General features: G+C 43.9%; 1 protein-coding gene across 1 annotated transcript in view; it reads right to left on the reverse strand.

Annotated features, from left to right (window-relative positions):
- The window catches only part of A2ML1 (alpha-2-macroglobulin like 1), a 58,503-nt gene extending 53,463 nt beyond the window's left edge, over positions 1–5,040 (reverse strand). The window contains exons 1-3 of the mRNA XM_039471995.2: positions 4,979–5,040; positions 3,530–3,713; positions 3,015–3,177 (exon numbers count right to left, since the gene is read on the reverse strand). Coding sequence (XP_039327929.2) covers positions 3,015–3,177; positions 3,530–3,713; positions 4,979–5,040 — 409 coding nt within the window. The remainder of the gene's footprint in view (positions 1–3,014; positions 3,178–3,529; positions 3,714–4,978) is intronic.
- Positions 5,041–19,341: the final 14,301 nt, after the last annotated feature.

The following is a 19,341-nucleotide window of genomic DNA, read 5'->3' on the forward strand; positions in this document are numbered from 1 at the left end:
TAAAAAAAAAAAATCCTAAAGCAGCAAGAGGACAGGCACAGTGGCTTCTGTGTGTTATCCCAGCACTTTGGGAGGCCGAGGCAGGCAGATCACTTGAGGTCAGGAGTTCGAGACCAGCCTGGCCAACATGGAGAAACTCCATCTCTAGTAAAAATACAAAATTATCCAGGCACGGTGGTAATCCCGGCTACTCAGGAGGCTGAAGCAGGAGAATCACTTGAACCCAGGAGGCAGAGGTTGCAGTGAGCCAAGTTCACCCCTTTGCACTCCAGTCTGAGCAAGAGTGAGACTCCATCTCAAAAAAAAAAAAAAAAAAAAAAATTAGCCAGCATGGTGGCGTACACCTGTACTCCCAGCTACTCTGAAGTCTGAAACACAAGAATCGCTGGAATCCAGAGGTAGAGGTTGCAGTGAGCCAAGATCCCACCACTGCAATCCAGAGCCTGGGAGACAAAGGGAGACTCTGTCTCAAAAATAAAATTCAGCAGCATTTCTATATGGCAACAGGGAACAATCTGAAAAAGAAATCAAGAAAGATAACCCCATTTACAATAGCTATAAATAACATAAAATATCTAAGAATAAACTTTACCAAAGAAGTGAAAGATCTCAACAATAAAAATGACAAAACATTGATGAAAAAAAATTGAAGAGGACACACAAAAAATGAAAAGAGATTTCATGTTTCTGGATTGGAAGAACTGATATTGTTAAAATTCCATACTACCTAAGGCAATCTACAGATTGAATGCACTTCCTATCACAATACCAATGACATTCTCCACAGAAATTCTACAGCCTAAATTTTACGATTTCTGTAAGAAACAATCCCAAAATTTATATGGAACTGCAAAAGACCTATAACAGCCAAATCTATTCTGAACAAAAAGAACAAAACTGGCGGAATCACATTACATAACTTCAAATTATACAACAAAGCTATAGTAACCAAAACAGCATAGCATGGCATAAAAACAGACACACAGACCAATGGAACAGAATAGAGAACTCAGAAACAAATCCACACGTCTACAGTGAACTCATTTTTGACAAAGGTGACAAGAGCATACACGGGGAAAGGGCAGACTCTTCAACAAATCATGCTGGAAAAACTGGATATCCATACGCAGAAGAATGACACTAGACCCCCATCTCTCTCCACATAGAAAAATGAAGTCAAAATAGATTAAAGATTTCAATATGGTACCTCGATCTATGACCATATTATACTACAAGAAAACCTCAGGGAAACTCTCCAGGACATTGGTCTGGGCAAAGATTTCTTGAGTAATACCCAACAAGCGTAGGAAATCAAAGCAAAAAAGGACAAATGGGATCACGTCAAGTCAGAAAGCTTCTGTACAGCAAAGGAAACACTCAACAAAGAGCCCACAAAATGAAAGAAAATCTTTGCAAACTACCCATCTGACAAGGGATGAATAACCAGAATACATAGGAGCTCAAACAACTCTGTAGGAAAACATCCAGTAATCAGATTAAAGAATGGGCCAAAAGATCTGAACAGACATTTCTCAAAGAAGATATACAAATGGCAAACAGGTATATAAAAAGGGTGCTCAAATTCACTATCAGGGAAATGTAATTCAAAACTACAAGATGTCATCTCACCCCAGTTCAAATGGCTTCTTTTTTTGAACTCACGGAGATAGAGAATAGAATGATAATTTTAAGGTGTGTGGAAAAAATGAAGTAAAAAGAGAAAAATTTCTTTTAAAAAGAGAGAGAGAACAGAATGATGGTTACCAGATGCTGGGAAAAGTAGGGGTGGGCAGGGTGAGAGGTGGGAGTGGGAATGATTAATGGTTATGAAAATATAGTTAGATAGAATGAATAAAATCTAGGGATCTAGTCGTTTTTAGCACAACAGGGTGACTACAGTCAATAATAATTTATTGCGCATTTAAAAATTACTCAGAGAGGCCGGACGTGGTGGCTCATGCCTGTAATCCCAGCACTTTGGGAGGCCGAGGCGAACGGATCACGAGACTGAGATCAAGACCATCCTGACTAACAGGGTAAAACTCTGTCTCTATTGAAAATACAACAATTAGCTGGGCATGGCGGCATGCACCTGCAGTCCCTGTTACTCAGGAGACTGAGGCAGGAGAATCACCTGAACCCAGGAGGTGGAGGTTGCAGTGAGCCGAGATCGCGCCATTGCACTCCAGCCTGGTGACAGAGCAAGATTCCATCTCAAAAGAAAAAAAAAATTACTCAGAGAGTATAATTGGATTGTTTGTAATACAAGAAAATGATAAATGCTCGAGGTGATGGATACCCTGATGTGATGATTATACATTGCATGTGTGTATCAAAATATCTCATCTACTCCACAAATATATATACACCAGCCGTGTACCCACACAAATTTTAAATTAAAAAAAAAAAAAAACCAGCGGGGCGTGGTGGCTCACGCCTGTAATCCTAGCAATTTGGGAGGCCGAGGTGGGTGGATCACCTGAGGCCAGGAGTTCAAGACCAGCCTGGCCATTATGGTGAAACCCCATCTTTTAAAAAAAATTTAAAAAAAAAACAACAACAAAACCCAAACAGTTTCTCTTCAGGGCGCCTGACTTTTAAATCTCAGAATGAAGTGCCCCTATAAGGAAGAATGAAGGAAAAAAAAAAAAAAAACAGAAAAAAAACAAAAACAAAAAAACAGAAGCTCAAGCCAAATGCCCTCAGTGTTTTCTTAGCCATGTACAAGCAGATTGTTGCACCGCCCAGAAACCCAATTACACTTTCCAAATTCTATTCCAGAAAAAATGTGGACTTTTGTTTTAGATACACACACACAGTAGCAACCCCCACCTACTTGTTTTGTTTGCATAGCACGGCATGAATTCAACACTCATAACACTGAATCCCCCCAGATTTTCCTCTCTTCTGCGCTCCTTGTCTCCTAAGCCTGCCATAAACCACAAATCCCCTCTACTCCTGTGCACCGCGGTTTCCCCCACTTTTCAGTCTAAATCCAAATAGGTGCCTCTTACCTTGCTGCCCTGGGGTGTAGATGGGTTTGTCAGTCTGTACAAAGGTGCCACTCCCCTGCCTCTGAATTAGAACCTTTTTCTTCTCCTCAAAGCTGATGTTATTTCCAACTCCGGACATCCGGATTGTGGCCACTTCTTCTGTGCCACCAGCAGGAGGTGGTACCTGGCCAAGAAAGGGGACCTCTGGGGAGGAGTAAGGGACTCGGCGAACAGAATCAGCTGGTCTCAACCCAACAGTGAGTAAAAGGAAAGAGCCGAGTTAGAAGGGGGTAGTAAGGAGAGAGACATGAGACAAATTACCAGGAAAAAGAATTAAGGTCAGGCAGGAACTAAAGGGAGAAATCCAAGGTCAAGGAAATTGTGGGTGAGTTATAGCCGGGAATTGAAGTTGAGAAAAGATAGGTTTAGGGGCTGTGGCAAAAGATACCAGAAATTATACCTGAAGTTAGATTATAGTGAGCCTAGGGAGGAGAATAGGCTAGTAAGGGATTCAGGATAGGGCTGAGTCTGCTTACGAGAAAGGAGATGCAATGTAAGTGCCTCTTCTTCAATCCAGAGTGTTCTAGCAACTTCTGGGTCTTGTCTTTGGTCTCCAGAGTAACCGTGAATTTAACATCGTAGTACCCAGGGCTCAGATCCAAACAAACCTTCTGAACGGAGGGGAAGTTAAGCTGGGCTGGTAATGTCACCAGGTAGTTTCTGTTAAAGGAACAGAAAGATTTAGAGCAATAAAGATTCATTCACTCGAGGAAAAATTAAGCAATCTCCTAAGTGCTCAGCATGTGGCAGTGAATTAGACCAAGCCCCTGCCTTCCTTATTCACCTCATTTTCTACAAGAAGCAGATAAACAACTCAGTTCACAGCCTTAAACAGCCACCATCAGCAGGCCCTCACCCAGAACATATGCCTAGCACACCAAGGAGGAAATTAGGTCTATTTCAGAAAACAGGAGGCCAGCGTGATGGCTCATGCCTGTAATCCCAGCACTCTGGGAGGCCGAGGCAGGTAGATCACCTGAGGTCAGGAGTTTGAGACCAGCCTGGCCAACATGGTAAAACCCCATCTCTACCAAAAATATAAAAATCAGCTGGGCGTGGTGGCACATGCCTGGAATCCCAGCTATTTGGGAGACAGAGGCAGTAGAATCCCCTGAACCAGGGAGTCAGAGATTGCAGTGAGCTGAGATTGCACCACTGCACTCCAGCCTAGTGACCGAGCAAGACTTCATCTCAAAAGAAAAGAAAAAAAAAACCACAAAACAAGCAAAAACGAAAACAAACAGGATACATTTTAATATTTATCTTTTTTTTTTTTTTTTTTTTTTTTTTTGTATTTTTAGTAGAGATGGGGTTTCACCATATTGGCCAGTCTGGTCTTGAACTTCTGACCTCGTGATCGACCTACCTCAGCCTCCTAAAGTGCTGGGATTACAGGTGTGAACCACCATGCTTGGCCATATTTAGCTTTTTAAAAACTTTCTCAGCCGGGCGCGGTGGCTCAAGCCTGTAATCCCAGCACTTTGGGAGGCCGAGGCGGGTGGATCACGAGGTCAATAGATCGAGACCATCCTGGTCAACATGGTGAAACCCCGTCTCTACTAAAAATACAAAAAACTAGCTGGGCATGGTGGCGTGTGCCTGTAATCCCAGCTATCCAGGAGGCTGAGGCAGGAGAATTGCCTGAGCCCAGGAGGCGGAGGTTGCGGTGAGCCGAGATCGCGCCATTGCACTCCAGCCTGGGTAACAAGAGCAAAACTCCGTCTCAAAAAAAAAAAAAAAAAAAAAAAACTTTCTCTTCAAGCGTCAGCCTTCCTCTCTTGGTAAAGAATCAATGGAACCAAAGAGGAGAAAAAAGGAGGAAATTAAGATAAACCAAAGTTTATCTCCCCATCTCCATATAAATGTTTGAGAAAGTTAGGCAAAGAAGCCACTGCCCTGAAGCCATTCTGACACCAAGCACTCACGGGAGTTCTTCTGCAATGGCTGGCGATAGGGCCAACATTCCTAGAAGGAGCTGAGCCCACATCTTTGTGGGTGAGACAGATTTTCCAGGGTCAGGGGCCAGAGATCTGCTCTGTGTAGCTTTATATACTAACCCCAGGTAGGGTGTGCAGCAATGACTGAGGCTGTAGTCAGTCACCTCCTGGCACCTGGGATTAGGTGGTGGAGCAGGGCAGGGCCACTATTCACTTCTCTAAAGTTGTTTCTGCCTGGAACATTCATACTGGTCCAGCCAGTTTTGGGGGGAAACCAGAGCTGAGTATTCATAATGGTAAAGCTCTCGGAACATAGTTTGAACTCCTCCCTTTTTTTCTGGTTTCATTCCAAATTCCTATTCTTATTTGATGCCCTCATTTTCTTTTATTATTCAATTAAGGTGTAGTTGGGAACAAAGGTAGGAGAACAGTATCAATAGAAAAGCAGTAAATGTGGCTGGGCGCAGTGGCTCACGCCTGTAATCCCAGCACTTTGGGAGGCTGAGGCGGGTGGATCATGAGGTCAGGAGTTGAAGACCAGCCTGGCCAACACAGCGAAACTCATCTTTACTAAAAACACAAAAAAGAAAAATTAGCCGGGCGTGGTGGTGGGTGCCTCTAGTCCCAACTACTTGTGAGGCTGAGACAGGAGAATCTCTTGATGGAGGTTGATGGTGGAGGTTGCAGTGAACTGAGATTGCACCACGGCACTCCAGCCTGGGCAACACATCAAGACTGTCTCAGAAGAAAAAAAAAATGATGAAGAAAAGCAATAAACTTCTATCGAATTGGGAATTTAAAAAAATTAATCCTACTCAGTATTGTTGTGGCTGTATGGAAACAGGGACATATATAGTCCTAGAGAAAATAGAATGTGGATAACCTTTCTCGTGGCAATTTCACAATACACATCGAAGCCTTTAAGATTTGCAAATTCTTTGACTCAGCAACTCCTAGTCTGGAAATGTTTCTTAATGAGGAGAAAAAGAACAGCATGCATGTATGCAAAAATATATCTACGTTGAGTTTCTTCACACTGTTCTTTCTTTTTTTCTTTTCTTTCTTTCTTTTCTTTTTCTTTTTTTTTTTTTTTTTTGTGATAGAGTTTCGCTTCGTCACTGAGGCTGGAGTACAGTGGCACAATCTCAGCCCACTGCCACCTTGACCTCCTGGGCTCAAGAGATCCTCCCACCTCAGTCTGGGACCACAGGCTGAGACCACAGGTGGGTGCCAACCCTCCTGGCTAATTTTTCTGTATTTTTAATAGAGATGAGATTTCACCACGTCGCCCAGGCTAGTCTCGAACTCCTGAGCTTCAATGACCACCTCAGCCTCTCAAAGTGCTGGGATGATAGGCATGAGCCACCATACCAGGCTCACTGTGTCTTTATGATGGTAATACTTAGAAGTCACCTAAAATATAAATTAGTCTAAGTGTGGTGGCTCATGCCTGTAGTCCCAGCATTCTGGGAGTCAGAAGCTGGAGGATTGCTTGAGCCAGAGAGTTGGAGACCAGCCTGGGTATGAGACCCCATCTTGTAACCACCCAGTGGATTTACCTTGCCTGCTGCCTAGACATAGCTGATCTATCAAGACAGGGGAATTGAAATGGCAAAAGAGTAATTCACACAGAGCCGGCTGGGCGGGATACCAGAGTTTTATTATTACTCAAATCAGTCTCCTTGAGCATTCAGGGATTAGAGTTTTTTTAAGATAATTTGGCTTGGGAAGTGGGGCATGCTGCTTGGTCAAGTTGAAGATGGAATCACAGAGCGTCAACGTTAGGTCTTCTTAATGTCTTTTGCTCCTGGGTGCAATGGCAGAACTGGCTGGGCTAGATTATTGGTCTGTGGGTGTCAACTGATCCATTGAGTTCAGCGTCTGCAAAATAACTTAATTACTGATCTTAGGTTTTACAACAGTGATGTTATTCCCAGGATCAATATGGGGAGGTTCCGACTCTTGGAGCCAGAGGCTGCATGACCCCTCAACTGTAACTTCAAATCTTGTAGCTAATTTGTGAGTCCTGCAAAGACAGAATGGACCCCAGGCAAGAAGGGTCTTTTTAGGAAAGGTCTGTTATCAATTTTGTTTCAGAGTCAAACCATAAACTGAATTTCTTCCCAAAGTTAGTTTAGCCTACACCCAGGACTAAACAAGGACAGCTTAAGGGTTAGAAGCAAGATGGAGTCAGTTAGGTCTGATTTCTTTCATGGTCACAATTTCCTCAGTTATAATTTTGCAAAGACAGTTTCACTATATGCAAAACATTTCTTTATTTTTATTTTTATTGTTATTATTATTATTATTATTATTATTTTTTTTTTTTTTTGAGACGGAGTTTCTCTCTTGTTGCCCAGGCTGGAGTGCAATGGCGCGATCTCGGCTCACCGCAACCTCCGCCTCCTGGGTTCAGGCAATTCTCCTGCCTCAGCCTCCTGAGTAGCTGGGATTACAGGCACCCGCCACCATGCCCAGCTAATTTTTAGTATTTTTAGTAGAGACGGGGTTTCACCATGTTGACCAGGATGGTCTCGATCTCTTGACCTCGTGATCCACCCGCCTCGGCCTCCCAAAGTGCTGGGATTACAGGCTTGAGCCACCGCGCCCGGCTTGTTATTTTTTAAAAATAAAAGATGGGGTTTCACAATGATGGTCAGGCTGGTCTTGAACTCCTGATCTCAAGTGATCCACCCACCTCGGCCTCCCAAAGTGCTAGGATTACAGGCGTGAGCCACAGCACCTCGCCAAAACATTTCTTTAAAATTAGCTGGGTGTGGTGGTCCATGCCTGTAGTCCCAGCTACTCTGGAGGCTGGGATGGTAGGATTACTTCAGCCCAGGGGTTCAAGGCTGCAGTGAGCCATGATTGCACCACTGCACTCCAGCCTGGGCAACAGTGAGATGGTGAGAACTTGTAAAATAAAATAAAACAGCGAGGATACTCTCTGGGACCAATGATCAACCTATATCAAACCAGCTTAAATAAAAAAGTGTTTCTGGTAACTCGAACGGATCCAAAAGGAAGAATGAGTTTATGGAACCAGAGCAACTTGAAAGACTTTATAGCTTGGGATTAGAGACTTGGTGCAGCCAGAGGTCACTCCTCCCAGTCTTTTTTTTTTTTTTTTGGAGACGGAGTTTTGCTCTTGTGACCCAGGCTGGAGTGCAATGGCGTGATCTCAGCTCACCACAACCTCCGCCTCCTGGGTTGAGGCAATTCTCCTGCCTCAGCCTCCTGAGTAGCTGGGATTACAGGCATGCGCCACCATGCCCAGCTGATTTTTTTGTATTTTTAGTAGAGATGGGGTTTCACCATGTTGACCAGGATGGTCTCGATCTCTTGACCTCGTGATCCACCCACCTCGACCTCCCAAAGTGCTGGGATTATGGGCTTGAGCCACCGCGCCTGGCCTCTCCCAGTCTTTCTTTCTGTGTACTTGTCCCTGATTGGTTCCTTTTCTCCTCAAATCTCAGGGAGGATGGCAGCTGGGAGCCCTCAAGCCATATGCATTCAGCTCCATGACCCCAACTGACAGAATTTTTCACCGATGTTATAGAAGTTCCTGAAAAAGGACTGTTCCTCCTTCTCTCACTGGCTCACCTCTGAATTAGTCACTGTAGCCAGAGGGTATGATAGGCAGGGCCTGGGTCATTCTCCCACATAGAGGCTAGGGAAATGGGGTACTGTGTTTGGCCACCCTTTTAGAATCACATGGAGTTGAGGAGGGGAAATTATTCAAATAAATCACTACAATAGGAAATGTTTTGGTGTAAAGAGCTGGAAAAATAAAACATTTAAGTCTATTACAATGCCCAATCATGAGTTTGGTTGAATAAACTTTCATGTTAATAGAAAGCAATCCTCTGCAGCCATTAAAAATAATGTTTTCATGATAAGGGGAATTATTTGCAATACGAATTTAAAGGGGTTGAGGCCGGGTTTGGTGGCTCACACCTGTAATCCCAGCACTTTGGGAGGCTGAGGTGGGTGGGTCACCTGAGGCCAGGAGTTTAAGACCAGCCTGGTCAACATGGTGAAACCCTGTCTCTACCAAAAATACAAAAAATAGCCAGGTGTGGTGGTGGGCACCTGTAATCCCAGCTACTCAGGAGGCTGAAGCAGGAGAATCGCTTGAACTGCGGAGGCAGAGGCTGCATGAAGCCGGGATTGTACCACTGCACTCCAGCCTCGGCAACGAGTGAAACTCCATCTCAAAAACAAAAACAAACAAACAAACAAACAAACAAAAAAAAAAAAAAAAAAAACCAGAAAAAAAAGAAAGAAAGGGGTCGAGGAATGTGATACAAAACAGCATGTAGCCACTTTCACTTGGGATGTAGAAAGCTAGTAAGAGCATGGTATGGTGGCTCAAGCCTGTGATCTCAATGCTTTGGGAGGGTAAGGTGGGAGGATTTCTTGAGGCCAGGAGTTGAAGACCAGCCTGGGCCACATAACGAGACCCCATGTCTACAAAAAACAAAACAAAAATTAAAAATTCGCCCGATGTGGTATCACATGCCCAGCTACTTGGGAGGCTGAGGCCGGAAGATCTCTAGAGCCCAGGCTACAGTGAGCCATAACTGTGTCACTGCACTCCAGCCTGGGCAATGGAGCAAGACCCTGTCTCCAAGAATAAAAAATAAAAATAAGCTGGAAAGTTCATTGCTTTCTCTCTGACAATACAAAAAATCCAGATGAACTGCAAAATCACTTTTCTTCAACCAAAAAGTTGAACCTAAGAGCTGAGCTGAGGTTGCCGGTAAGCTAAGTAGCCTGCGATTCAAGGAGATACAATTCCTCATGAGCAGAGACCAGATGGGTGGAGCATCTCATCAGTGCCAGAGTACGGGAGGTCCTTGGGCCATCATGCTGATATGCAAGAAGAAAGCAGCTACATTCTTCATAAATTGCTAAAGGCCTGGTGCAGACTAGAGTGACTAAAAGGAGCCTCTGGGTGTCATAGAAGCAAGGGGGGCTTTCCTTACCCAGAAGCTTCTTTTCATGACCTCTACCAGGTGTTCACAGGAAGTACTGCATGCCAAGTTGGAGACTAAAAAGACCCCTCAGTACTATGGGCATCAAGGACCGTACTGGCTAGCATTGCAGAAAAGGCCCCAGCTGCCCATGCTCCTCTCTCGAAAGCCTTAAGACCCTGGGGAGGAGTGGGAAATGCTGCTGCTCCCCAGGCCCAGGTGTTACCAAGGGAAGACGGGGGAGGAGCCTAGTCCAGGGGAGGGACAAGGAGCAATTGTGAGCCCAAGAGTGCTAAGCTAAGTACTTTTAGAGGTCTCCTGAAACTGAAGGAGGAGCACAAAAAATCTTTCCCACCCAAGAGCTGCCAAAAATTCAAAGCAGAGTTTGGCAGCCTGGCATAAGGAGTAGGACGGAAATACTCATCCCCCAGGGCCCAGGCATAGAAACCCGCCAAAGACAGAAGAATGAAGAGAGCAACAGAGAAGCACCCTGTCCCCTCACCATTACCCTAGCAAAAGCACCAAGTAACTAAGCAGTTCGCCACTGGCAGAGGGCATGGGCACGCAGAGATGACCTCTGTGGCACCTGTGTGGTGTACAGAGGGACGAGAGCTGAGGGTGAGCACACACTGGGAAATCCCCGGCACTCCAGATGCCACCCCAAGCATAAGGCATCACAAAAGGAATTTGAAGACTATGCTGTATGGAAAGTAAACTTGGCAGTTATAAAACCTAAATCCAGCTCACCTTTTAACTAGATTAACTCAGTCCACCAAGCTAACTGCCTGAGAAGAGGTGTGTCCATTCAAGTCACAAATACGATTTATCTAAATCTCTCCTGTTCGATACAAGATGTTTGGCCATCAATGAAAAATTATAAGTTGAATCAAAAAAGGAAGAAGATGATGACAATAACCCCCTGTCAAGATACAAAATAATCAACAGAACCAGACTCAGAGCTGACCTCCATGTTATAACTAAGAGAGAGACTTTAAAATGGCCAGGAGTAATATGTTAAAAGATCTCATGAAAAAAAGAAAAGAAAAGAAAAGAAAAAAGACAACAGACGTGATGAGATGGTGTGGGTGGGGGTAGGACTTCAAAAAAAAGATGGAAGTGATTGACTTTCTGAAATATGAAAAATGATAGCCTTTATAGAAATGCTAAAAATCAGATACTCAGTATCAGGCCAGACACAGTGGCTGAAGCCTGTGATCCCAGCACTTTGGAAGACTAAGGCAAGAAAATCACTTGAGCCCAGGAGTGGGAGACCAAGCAAGATAACACAGTGAGGAGACTCTGTCTCTATAAGCAATAAAAACATTAGTGAGGTGTGGTAACCTAGACCTATAGTCCCAGCTACTCAGGAGGCTGAGGTGGGAGAAAGGCTTAAGCCCAGGAGGTCAAGGTTGCAGTGAGCTGAGATCGCACCACTACACTCCAGCCTGGGCAACAGAGCAAAATCCTATCTCAAAAAAAAAAAAAAAAAAAAAAAAGTGCTGTATCAGAGATGAACAGCTCCTTCTTCAGGCTCATTAATAATCTTGACAATATAAATGCAGTGGAGAAAATATTCAATTGCTTTGAAGTTATGTCAATAGAAATTACCCAAACAGCCGGGTGCAGTGGCTCACACCTATAATGCCAGCACTTTGGGAGGTCAAGGCAGGCAGGTCATGAGATCAGGAGTTTGAGATCAGCCTGGCCAACATAGTGAAACCCCATCTCTACTAAAGGTACAAAAAATTAGCCCAGTGTGGTAGCATGTGCCTGTAATCCCAGCTACTTAGGAGGCTGAGGCAGGAGAATTGCTCACACCTGGGAGGTGGAGGTTGCAGTGAGCTGAGATGACACTATTGTACTCCAGCCTGGGTAACAAGAGTAAAACTCCGTCTCAAAAAGAAAAGAAAAGAAAAGAAATTACCCAAAAAAACACAGTAAGAAAAAAGTATTAAAACAATCTGAATTATTTTTAAATAATTTGAATTTTTATAGCACTTGAATGGTATTCAAGCTAGCTGTATTATACACTTGAACGGTATTCAAGTGCGGTAAAACAGTATCAAATGGGTTAGCATACATGTTATGAGAATCTTGGAAGGAGAAGAGAAAAAGAACAAGCAGAAGATATGTTGGAAGAGATAATGAATGAGAATTTTCCCAAAATAATGAAAGACGTCAAACAACAGATTCAAGAGTTATAAACAATTTTTCCGTGTTTCCCCTAATTCACACATACTAGGCACACACATCCATGCACACACCAAACCTTTTGGTTAGGCCATTAGACTTGTGATGGTCTCTGGAGGCTCTGTTTGATTTGGACACAGGGAAAACTAGTATATTCGACTGAGCTTTAGTTCCCTCTACGTAAACTCCGTAAACTTGTTTTTTGTTTTGTTTCGTGTTGTTTTGAGACGGGATCTCGCTCTGTCGCCCAGGCTGGAGTGCAGTGGCGCGATCTCGGCTCACCGCAACCTCCGCCTCCGGGCTTCAAGAGGTTCTCCTGCCTCGGCCTCCTGAGTAGCTGGGATTACAGGTGTGCGCCACCACGCCCGGCTAAGTTTTTGTATTTTTAGTAGAGACCGTTTCACCACGTTGGCCAGGCTGGTGGAGACGGACGGCCTAAATCACAGCCTGGCCTCAAGTGACCCGCCGTGCTCCCAAAGGGCTGGGATGCCAGGCAGGAGCCACCCGTCCGTGGCACGCCTGTTGTCCTTGGTTACCATCAGTCTTCCTGCTGAGAGCAATCGCCCAGGTCCATGAACCCCCCCCACTCCCCGGAGGTGCTGAGCGCCCCTCCGGCGAGACTGCTGACTCCCCTTTCCCACTTCCGTCAGTCAAATCCACCCACCATCGATTTCTATCTCTTCTGATCCATTTTAAAATCTATTTAAATGCAGTTATCAGCCCGATCATCTGTCTGGAATTTGGTGAGAGGAAACGTCCAGGGTTTAATAATCTCCCAAAGTTAGTCTGCATAAATCTCTACTGTTGACATAGTACAGGGTGCATACGGGCGAAAGGGAGCCGTGCGGAGGGCTAGTCTGTAAAGGGGTTAGCGTGCTTGGATTTGCTCTGCGTATCAGAATCCTGACCTGAGAGTTTTAGCTTACATACACACCATAATGTGTTACCTCAAAGGCTTCTTAAACCTGGACCTTTATTGTAAATAATAAAAGTATTTCTGAAGTAAGAATTACATCAATTGGCCGGGCGCGGTGGCTCACGCCTGTAATCCCAGCACTTTGGGAGGCCAAGGTGGGTGGATCACGAGGTCGAGAGATCGAGACAATCCTGGTCAACATGGTGAAACCCCGTCTCTACTAAAAATACAAAACATTAGCTGGGCGTGGTGGCGCGTGCCTGTAATCCCAGCTACTCAGGAGGCTGAGGCAGGAGAATTGCCTGAACCCAGGAGGCGGAGGTTGCGGTGAGCCGAGATCGCGCCATTGCACTCCAGCCTGGGTAACAAGAGCGAAACTCCGTCTCAAAAAAAAAAAATTACATCAATTATATATTATCTTATCATCTTTGCTACATATTATCTTAGGCATAACTATATTATATATAGAGAGAGAGAAAGAGAGAGAGAGAGAGAGAGAGAGAGTGTGTGTGTGTGTGTGTGTTTTGTTTTGACATGGAGTTTCCATCTTGCCGCCCAGGCTGGAGTGCAGTGGTGCAATCTCGGCTCACCGCAACCTTCATCTCCTGGGTTCAAGTGATTCTCCTGCCTCAGCCTCCCAAGTAGCTGGGCTTACAGGTGCCCACCCTCCCTCTCCACCACACCTGGCTAATTTTTTCTTTTTTTTTTTTTTTTTTTTTTTTTTTTTTGAGACGGAGTTTCGCTCTTGTTACCCAGGCTGGAGTGCAATGGCGCGATCTCGGCTCACCGCAACCTCCGCCTCCTGGGTTCAGGCAATTCTCCTGCCTCAGCCTCCTGAGTAGCTGGGATTATAGGCACGCACCACCATGCCCAGCTAATTTTTTTTTGTATTTTTAGTAGAGACGGGGTTTCACCATGTTGACCAGGTTGGTCTCGATCTCTCGACCTCGTGATCCACCCGCCTCGGCCTCCCAAAGTGCTGGGATTACAGGCTTGAGCCACCGTGCCCGGCCCAATTTTTTGTATTTTTAATAGAGACAGAGTTTCACCATGTTGGGTCAGCGTAGTCTGGAATTCCTGACTTCAGGTAATTTACCTGCCTCAGCCTCCCGAAGTGCTGGGATTACAGAAATGAGCCACTGCACCCTGCCTATAATTTATATATATGTATATATATATATATATATATATATATATATATTTGAATTATCTAACTGTACTGACATATAAATTTCCAACTTATTTCTGCCAAAAAAAATCAGTGATGACTACCAATCAGTACAGCTAAAGAAAATGTTTTCATGCTGATGTATTTGGAATTCTTCTTTCTTTATATTACCCCAGCTTTCCTCACTCATTTCTGTGTATATTTTCTTCCACACTGTTCTGCTTAAGGATATTATTTTCACATTTCCAGATTATTTCTGCTTTTCACAGGTAATCTTTGGTTACCTGTCATCTGCTATCATTTTCTTTGACTATTTTGCTTTTCCACGATGCACTTTCCAAAAAGCTATTAGCCCGCTTTTCTTGGTAACCTCCCAGGAGACAGCTTAGTCCTGTCTGCTAGGGGATGCTATTCTCAGCAAGTCAGTTCTGCTCTCCTCACCGCAAGGGAGACCAGAGGTGAAGGGCCTGTTTCTGTTCCACCCAAGACTGCTGATTTGAGGTTCTACCTCCAGAGAGCAGGGGGCTAATCAAATCAAGTCACAACATTAAGGAAAAGAAAAGAAAGAGACCAGGCGCAGTGGTTCATGCCTGTAATCCCAGCACTTTGGGAGGCCTAGGTGGGTGGATGACCTGAGGTCAGGAGTTTGAAACCAGCCTGACCAACATAGAAAAAACCCATCTCTACTAAAAATATAAAATTAGCCAGGTGTGGTGGTGCACGCCTGTAATCCCTGCTACTTGGGAGGCTGAGGCAGGAGAATCGCTTGAACCTGGAAAGTGGAGGTTGCTGTGAGCTGAGATCTGGCCATTGCACACCAGCCTGGGCAACAAGAATGATACTTCAAAAAAAAAAAAAAAGAAAGAAAGAACGAAAGAAAGAGCAAGCAGAAGCTGGGGCCACTCCTTGCTAGCCACGGTCTCCTTCCTCCCTCTTACTAATTATAGGCTTCAGCTTGTTTCTTTTTCAAATTCACTCAAGCAACTAACTATGCAATGTACCAAAGTTCAAATATGAATGCATCAGGGGAAACAAGGGTGCCGCCCACCCCCACCCATGCTTAGACAGCACATGAACCAACATTCGGCTTCCTAAAGTCAGAAATGACAGAAAGCAGAAAGTTCATGTTAAAAGACGGAAAAGAGAAACATGGAGATCACATGCTCAGATTATACCTAGAAGACTTTTATTTTCAACAAATATTTATTGAACACTGTTATGGGCTAAATTGTATCCCCCTCAAAATTTATATGTTGAAGTCCCAACTCCTAGGATCTCTGAATGCAACTCGATTTGGAAATAGGGTCCAGCCTGCCCTGTAGATTTTGGACTTGCCAGCCTCCGTAATCAAGTGAGCGAATTATAAATCTCTCAGGGTATGGGGCAGGCATATGTACACATATGCAAACTATATACATATATATATACACAAACTATATACATATATATAAAATATGGCATATGTATATATATGTTTATATACAATATACACATAAATATTGTATATATATATACACTATATATAAAATATTGTATATATATACACTATATATAAAATATTGTATATATATACACTATATATAATATATATAAAATATTGTATATATGTTTATATTGTATATATTTATATATATATATAAAATATTGTATACTTGTATATAGTTTGCTTGTTTTTTTTCCTGAAGAAACCTAACTATGCAAACCTTCAGCATGTTAGATACTATAGGGACCATATTTGCTTTTTTTGTTTGTTTTGGTTTGGTTTTTTGAGACAGAGTTTCACTCTTGTTGCCCAGGCTGGAGAGCAATGGCGTGATCTCAGCTCACCGCAACCTCCACCTCCCAGGTTCAAGTGATTCTCCTGCCTCAGCCTCCCAAGTACCTGGGATTACAGGCGCCTGCCACTTAATTTTTGTTTATTTTGTAGACACGGGGTTTTTGTAGAGATGGCTGATTTTTGTATTTTTTGTAAAGATAGGGTTTCACCCTGTTGGCCAAGATGGCCTCAAACTCCTGACTTCAGGTGATCCACCCATCTCGGCCTCCCAAAGTGCTGGGATTACAGGTGTGAGTCACTGTGCCCAGCCTCCAGTACTATGTTGAATCGCAGTCGTGAGAGTGCATCCTTGTCTTGTTCCAGTTCTCAGTGGGAATGCTCTAGTTTTTGCCCATTCAGTATGATGTTGACTACCGCCTCAAACTCCTAGGCTCAAGCAATCTTCTTACTTCAGCCTCTCAAGTGGCTGGGACTACAGGCATGCACTACATACTTTGCCAATCAGGCCTCAGCCAAAGCTCAGCAAGCCTCCACAGATCTCGGGATTCTCTCTCTGCGCATCTCTCCTCTCTGATGCTCTGCTCTGAGATTTCTAGCTGCCCTGGCCCAATACTCCTACCTCCATTTCTTCAATTCAGTGGCACCGCTAGGCTCCTGTTCGATTGTCCTCCCCTGTACTGTGACCTGGAAACTCTCCCCAGGCAGTAAGCTGTGGCAATGACAGCGATTGCCTTGGTTGCTTTCTTTCTCTAAGGGATTGCTACCACGTGCTAACTTATGTCCAGTATTTGAAAAACATTGTTTCATATGTCATGTGCTATTTTTCAGCTGGCAGGGTAAATCCAGTCTCTGTTATTCCATCTCGGCCAGAAGCGGAAGTCTTTTTGCCTGTATTATTGCAGTAGCCTCCCTGCTTCCACCTGTGACTTTCCAGAGTCTGTCGCCAATATTGTATCTAAAAATGATCCTTTTAAAATGCAAATTAGATGATACTGTGTCTCTGCTCAAAACTGTTCAATGTCTCTTGCTTTCTTTCGGAATAAAACAATGTCTCTACAGTCATCCCAAGGCCGTTTGTAATCTAGCCCTTCACTGCCTCTCTAGTCTACCATTGCTCTCTCTGCCCCATCCACACTGGCCTCATTGCTGTTCCTCCGACAAGCCTGGAACACATCCAACTTAAGGTCTTTCATCATGTTTATTGTTTGTTTGTTTTGTTTTATTTGACATTGAATTTTGCTCTAGTTGCACAAGGTGGAGCGCAATGGCACAATCTCGGCTCACCACAACCTCTGCCTCCTGGGTTCAAACGATTCTCCTGCCTCAGCCTCCCGAGTAGCTGGGATCACAGGCATGTGCCACCACACTCAGTCTTTTTTTTTTTTTTTTTTTTTTCTGAGACAGTCTTGTTCTGTCACCAGGCACCAGGCTGGAGTGCAATGGTGTGATCTCGGCTCACTGCAACGTCCGCCTCCTGCGTTCAACCAATTCTCCTGCCTCAGCCTCCCCAGTAGCTGGGACTACAGGCATACGCCACCATGCCCAGCTAATTTTTTTTTTTTTTTTTTTTTTTGTATTTTCAGTAGAGACGGGGTTTCACCATGTTGGCCCAGATGGTCTCGATCTCTTGACCTTGTGATCCGCCCGCCTCGGCCTCCCAAAGTGCTGGGATTACAGGTTTGAGCCACCGCGCCCGGCCCACACTCAGTCTTACTGTTTAACTCTGTTTCCCCTGCTGTACCACAAAGTAAATGATGGCAAGGATTTTGTTTTTTTCACTGACTTAACCTAAGCCCGAAAATAGTGCCTGGCACGTACTAGACACTCTAAATATTTGTTGAATGAAAGTCTGAGTCAATCATAGAACAATTAGAATATTAGAAAAGTTACCAAAACAGGCAGGCCCAAAGCCATAGGAGACAAAAGAGAAATCTAATTACCAAAAATGGAGTATAATATCAGAATCTTCCCAGAAATAAAAATCATTTGATGTCAAGTGTTATTGCTGGACAATAAACATTTAATGTGTTTTACCAGACACCAGAAATTAACCTAGAGATTATATTAAGGTGGGGATCAAGTGACTTGAACTTTCAGAAGCAGGAACTGATACTAAGTTTAGCTTTAAATAGTCCAAAAACATGATTTCAGGGGGCAAACATGTCAAACAGAAGAATTTCAGGAGTTTAGACGTGTACTTGGAAAATGCTATTCCTACTAGGATATATTGAAAACTTGCTATGTGATACCATAATTTTAAAAATCTATTTGTTAAGATTTTTAATGTTGATAAAAGTGTAATGAAATGCATATGGAATAAACTAATGGTAGAATTCTGTTGTAATTTTTTATATTAATTTTTAAAATTGTGGTAAAATATATGCAACATAAAACATATCACCTTAATCTTCTTTTTTTTTTTTTTGAGACGGAGTTTCGCTCTTGTTACCCAGGCTGGAGTGCAATGTCGCGATGTCGGCTCACCGCAACCTCCGCCTCCTGGGTTCAGGCAATTCTCCTGCCTCAGCCTCCTGAGTAGCTGGGATTACAGGCACGCACCACCATGCCCAGCTAATGTTTTATACTTTTAGTAGAGACGGGGTTTCACCATGTTGACCAAGATGGTCTTGATCTCTTGACCTCGTGATCCACCTGCCTCGGCCTCCCAAAGTGCTGGGATTACAGGCTTGAGCCACTGCGCCCGGCTCACCTTAATCATTTTTAAGTATACAGTTCAGTAGCATGAAGTACATTCGCACTGTTGTACAACCATAACCACCAACCAACACTAGAAAATTTTTTTTTTTTTTGAGGTGGAGTTTTGCTTTGTTACCCAGGCTGGAATGCAGTGGCGCGATCTCAGCTCACCACAACCTCCACCTCCTGGGTTCAAGCAACTCTCTTGCCTCAGCTTCCCGAGTAGCTGGAATCAGAGGAACGTGCCACCATGTCCAGTTAATTTTTGTGTTTTTAGTAGAGATGGGATTTCACTATACTGGCCAGGCTAATCTCGAACTCCTGACCTCGTGATCCACTTGCCTTGGCCTCCCAAAGTGCCAGGATTAAAGGTGTGAGCCACCAAGCCCTTTTTTAAAATATATATATATATATATATATATATATATATATGTATATATATATATTTTTTATTGTGTTTTAGGTCTGGGGGTACATGAGAAGAACATGTAGGACTGTTGCATAGGTACATACGTGGCAGTGTGGTTTGCTGCCTTCCTCCCCATCACCTGTATCTAACATTTCTCACCATGCCCTCCCTCCCCACGTCCCTGCCCCTGCTGCCCCTCCCCTTGTTCCCCCACACAG

The sequence above is a fragment of the Saimiri boliviensis genome, chromosome 7 (genome assembly GCF_048565385.1).
Source record: "Saimiri boliviensis isolate mSaiBol1 chromosome 7, mSaiBol1.pri, whole genome shotgun sequence".
Lineage (NCBI taxonomy): Eukaryota > Metazoa > Chordata > Mammalia > Primates > Cebidae > Saimiri > Saimiri boliviensis.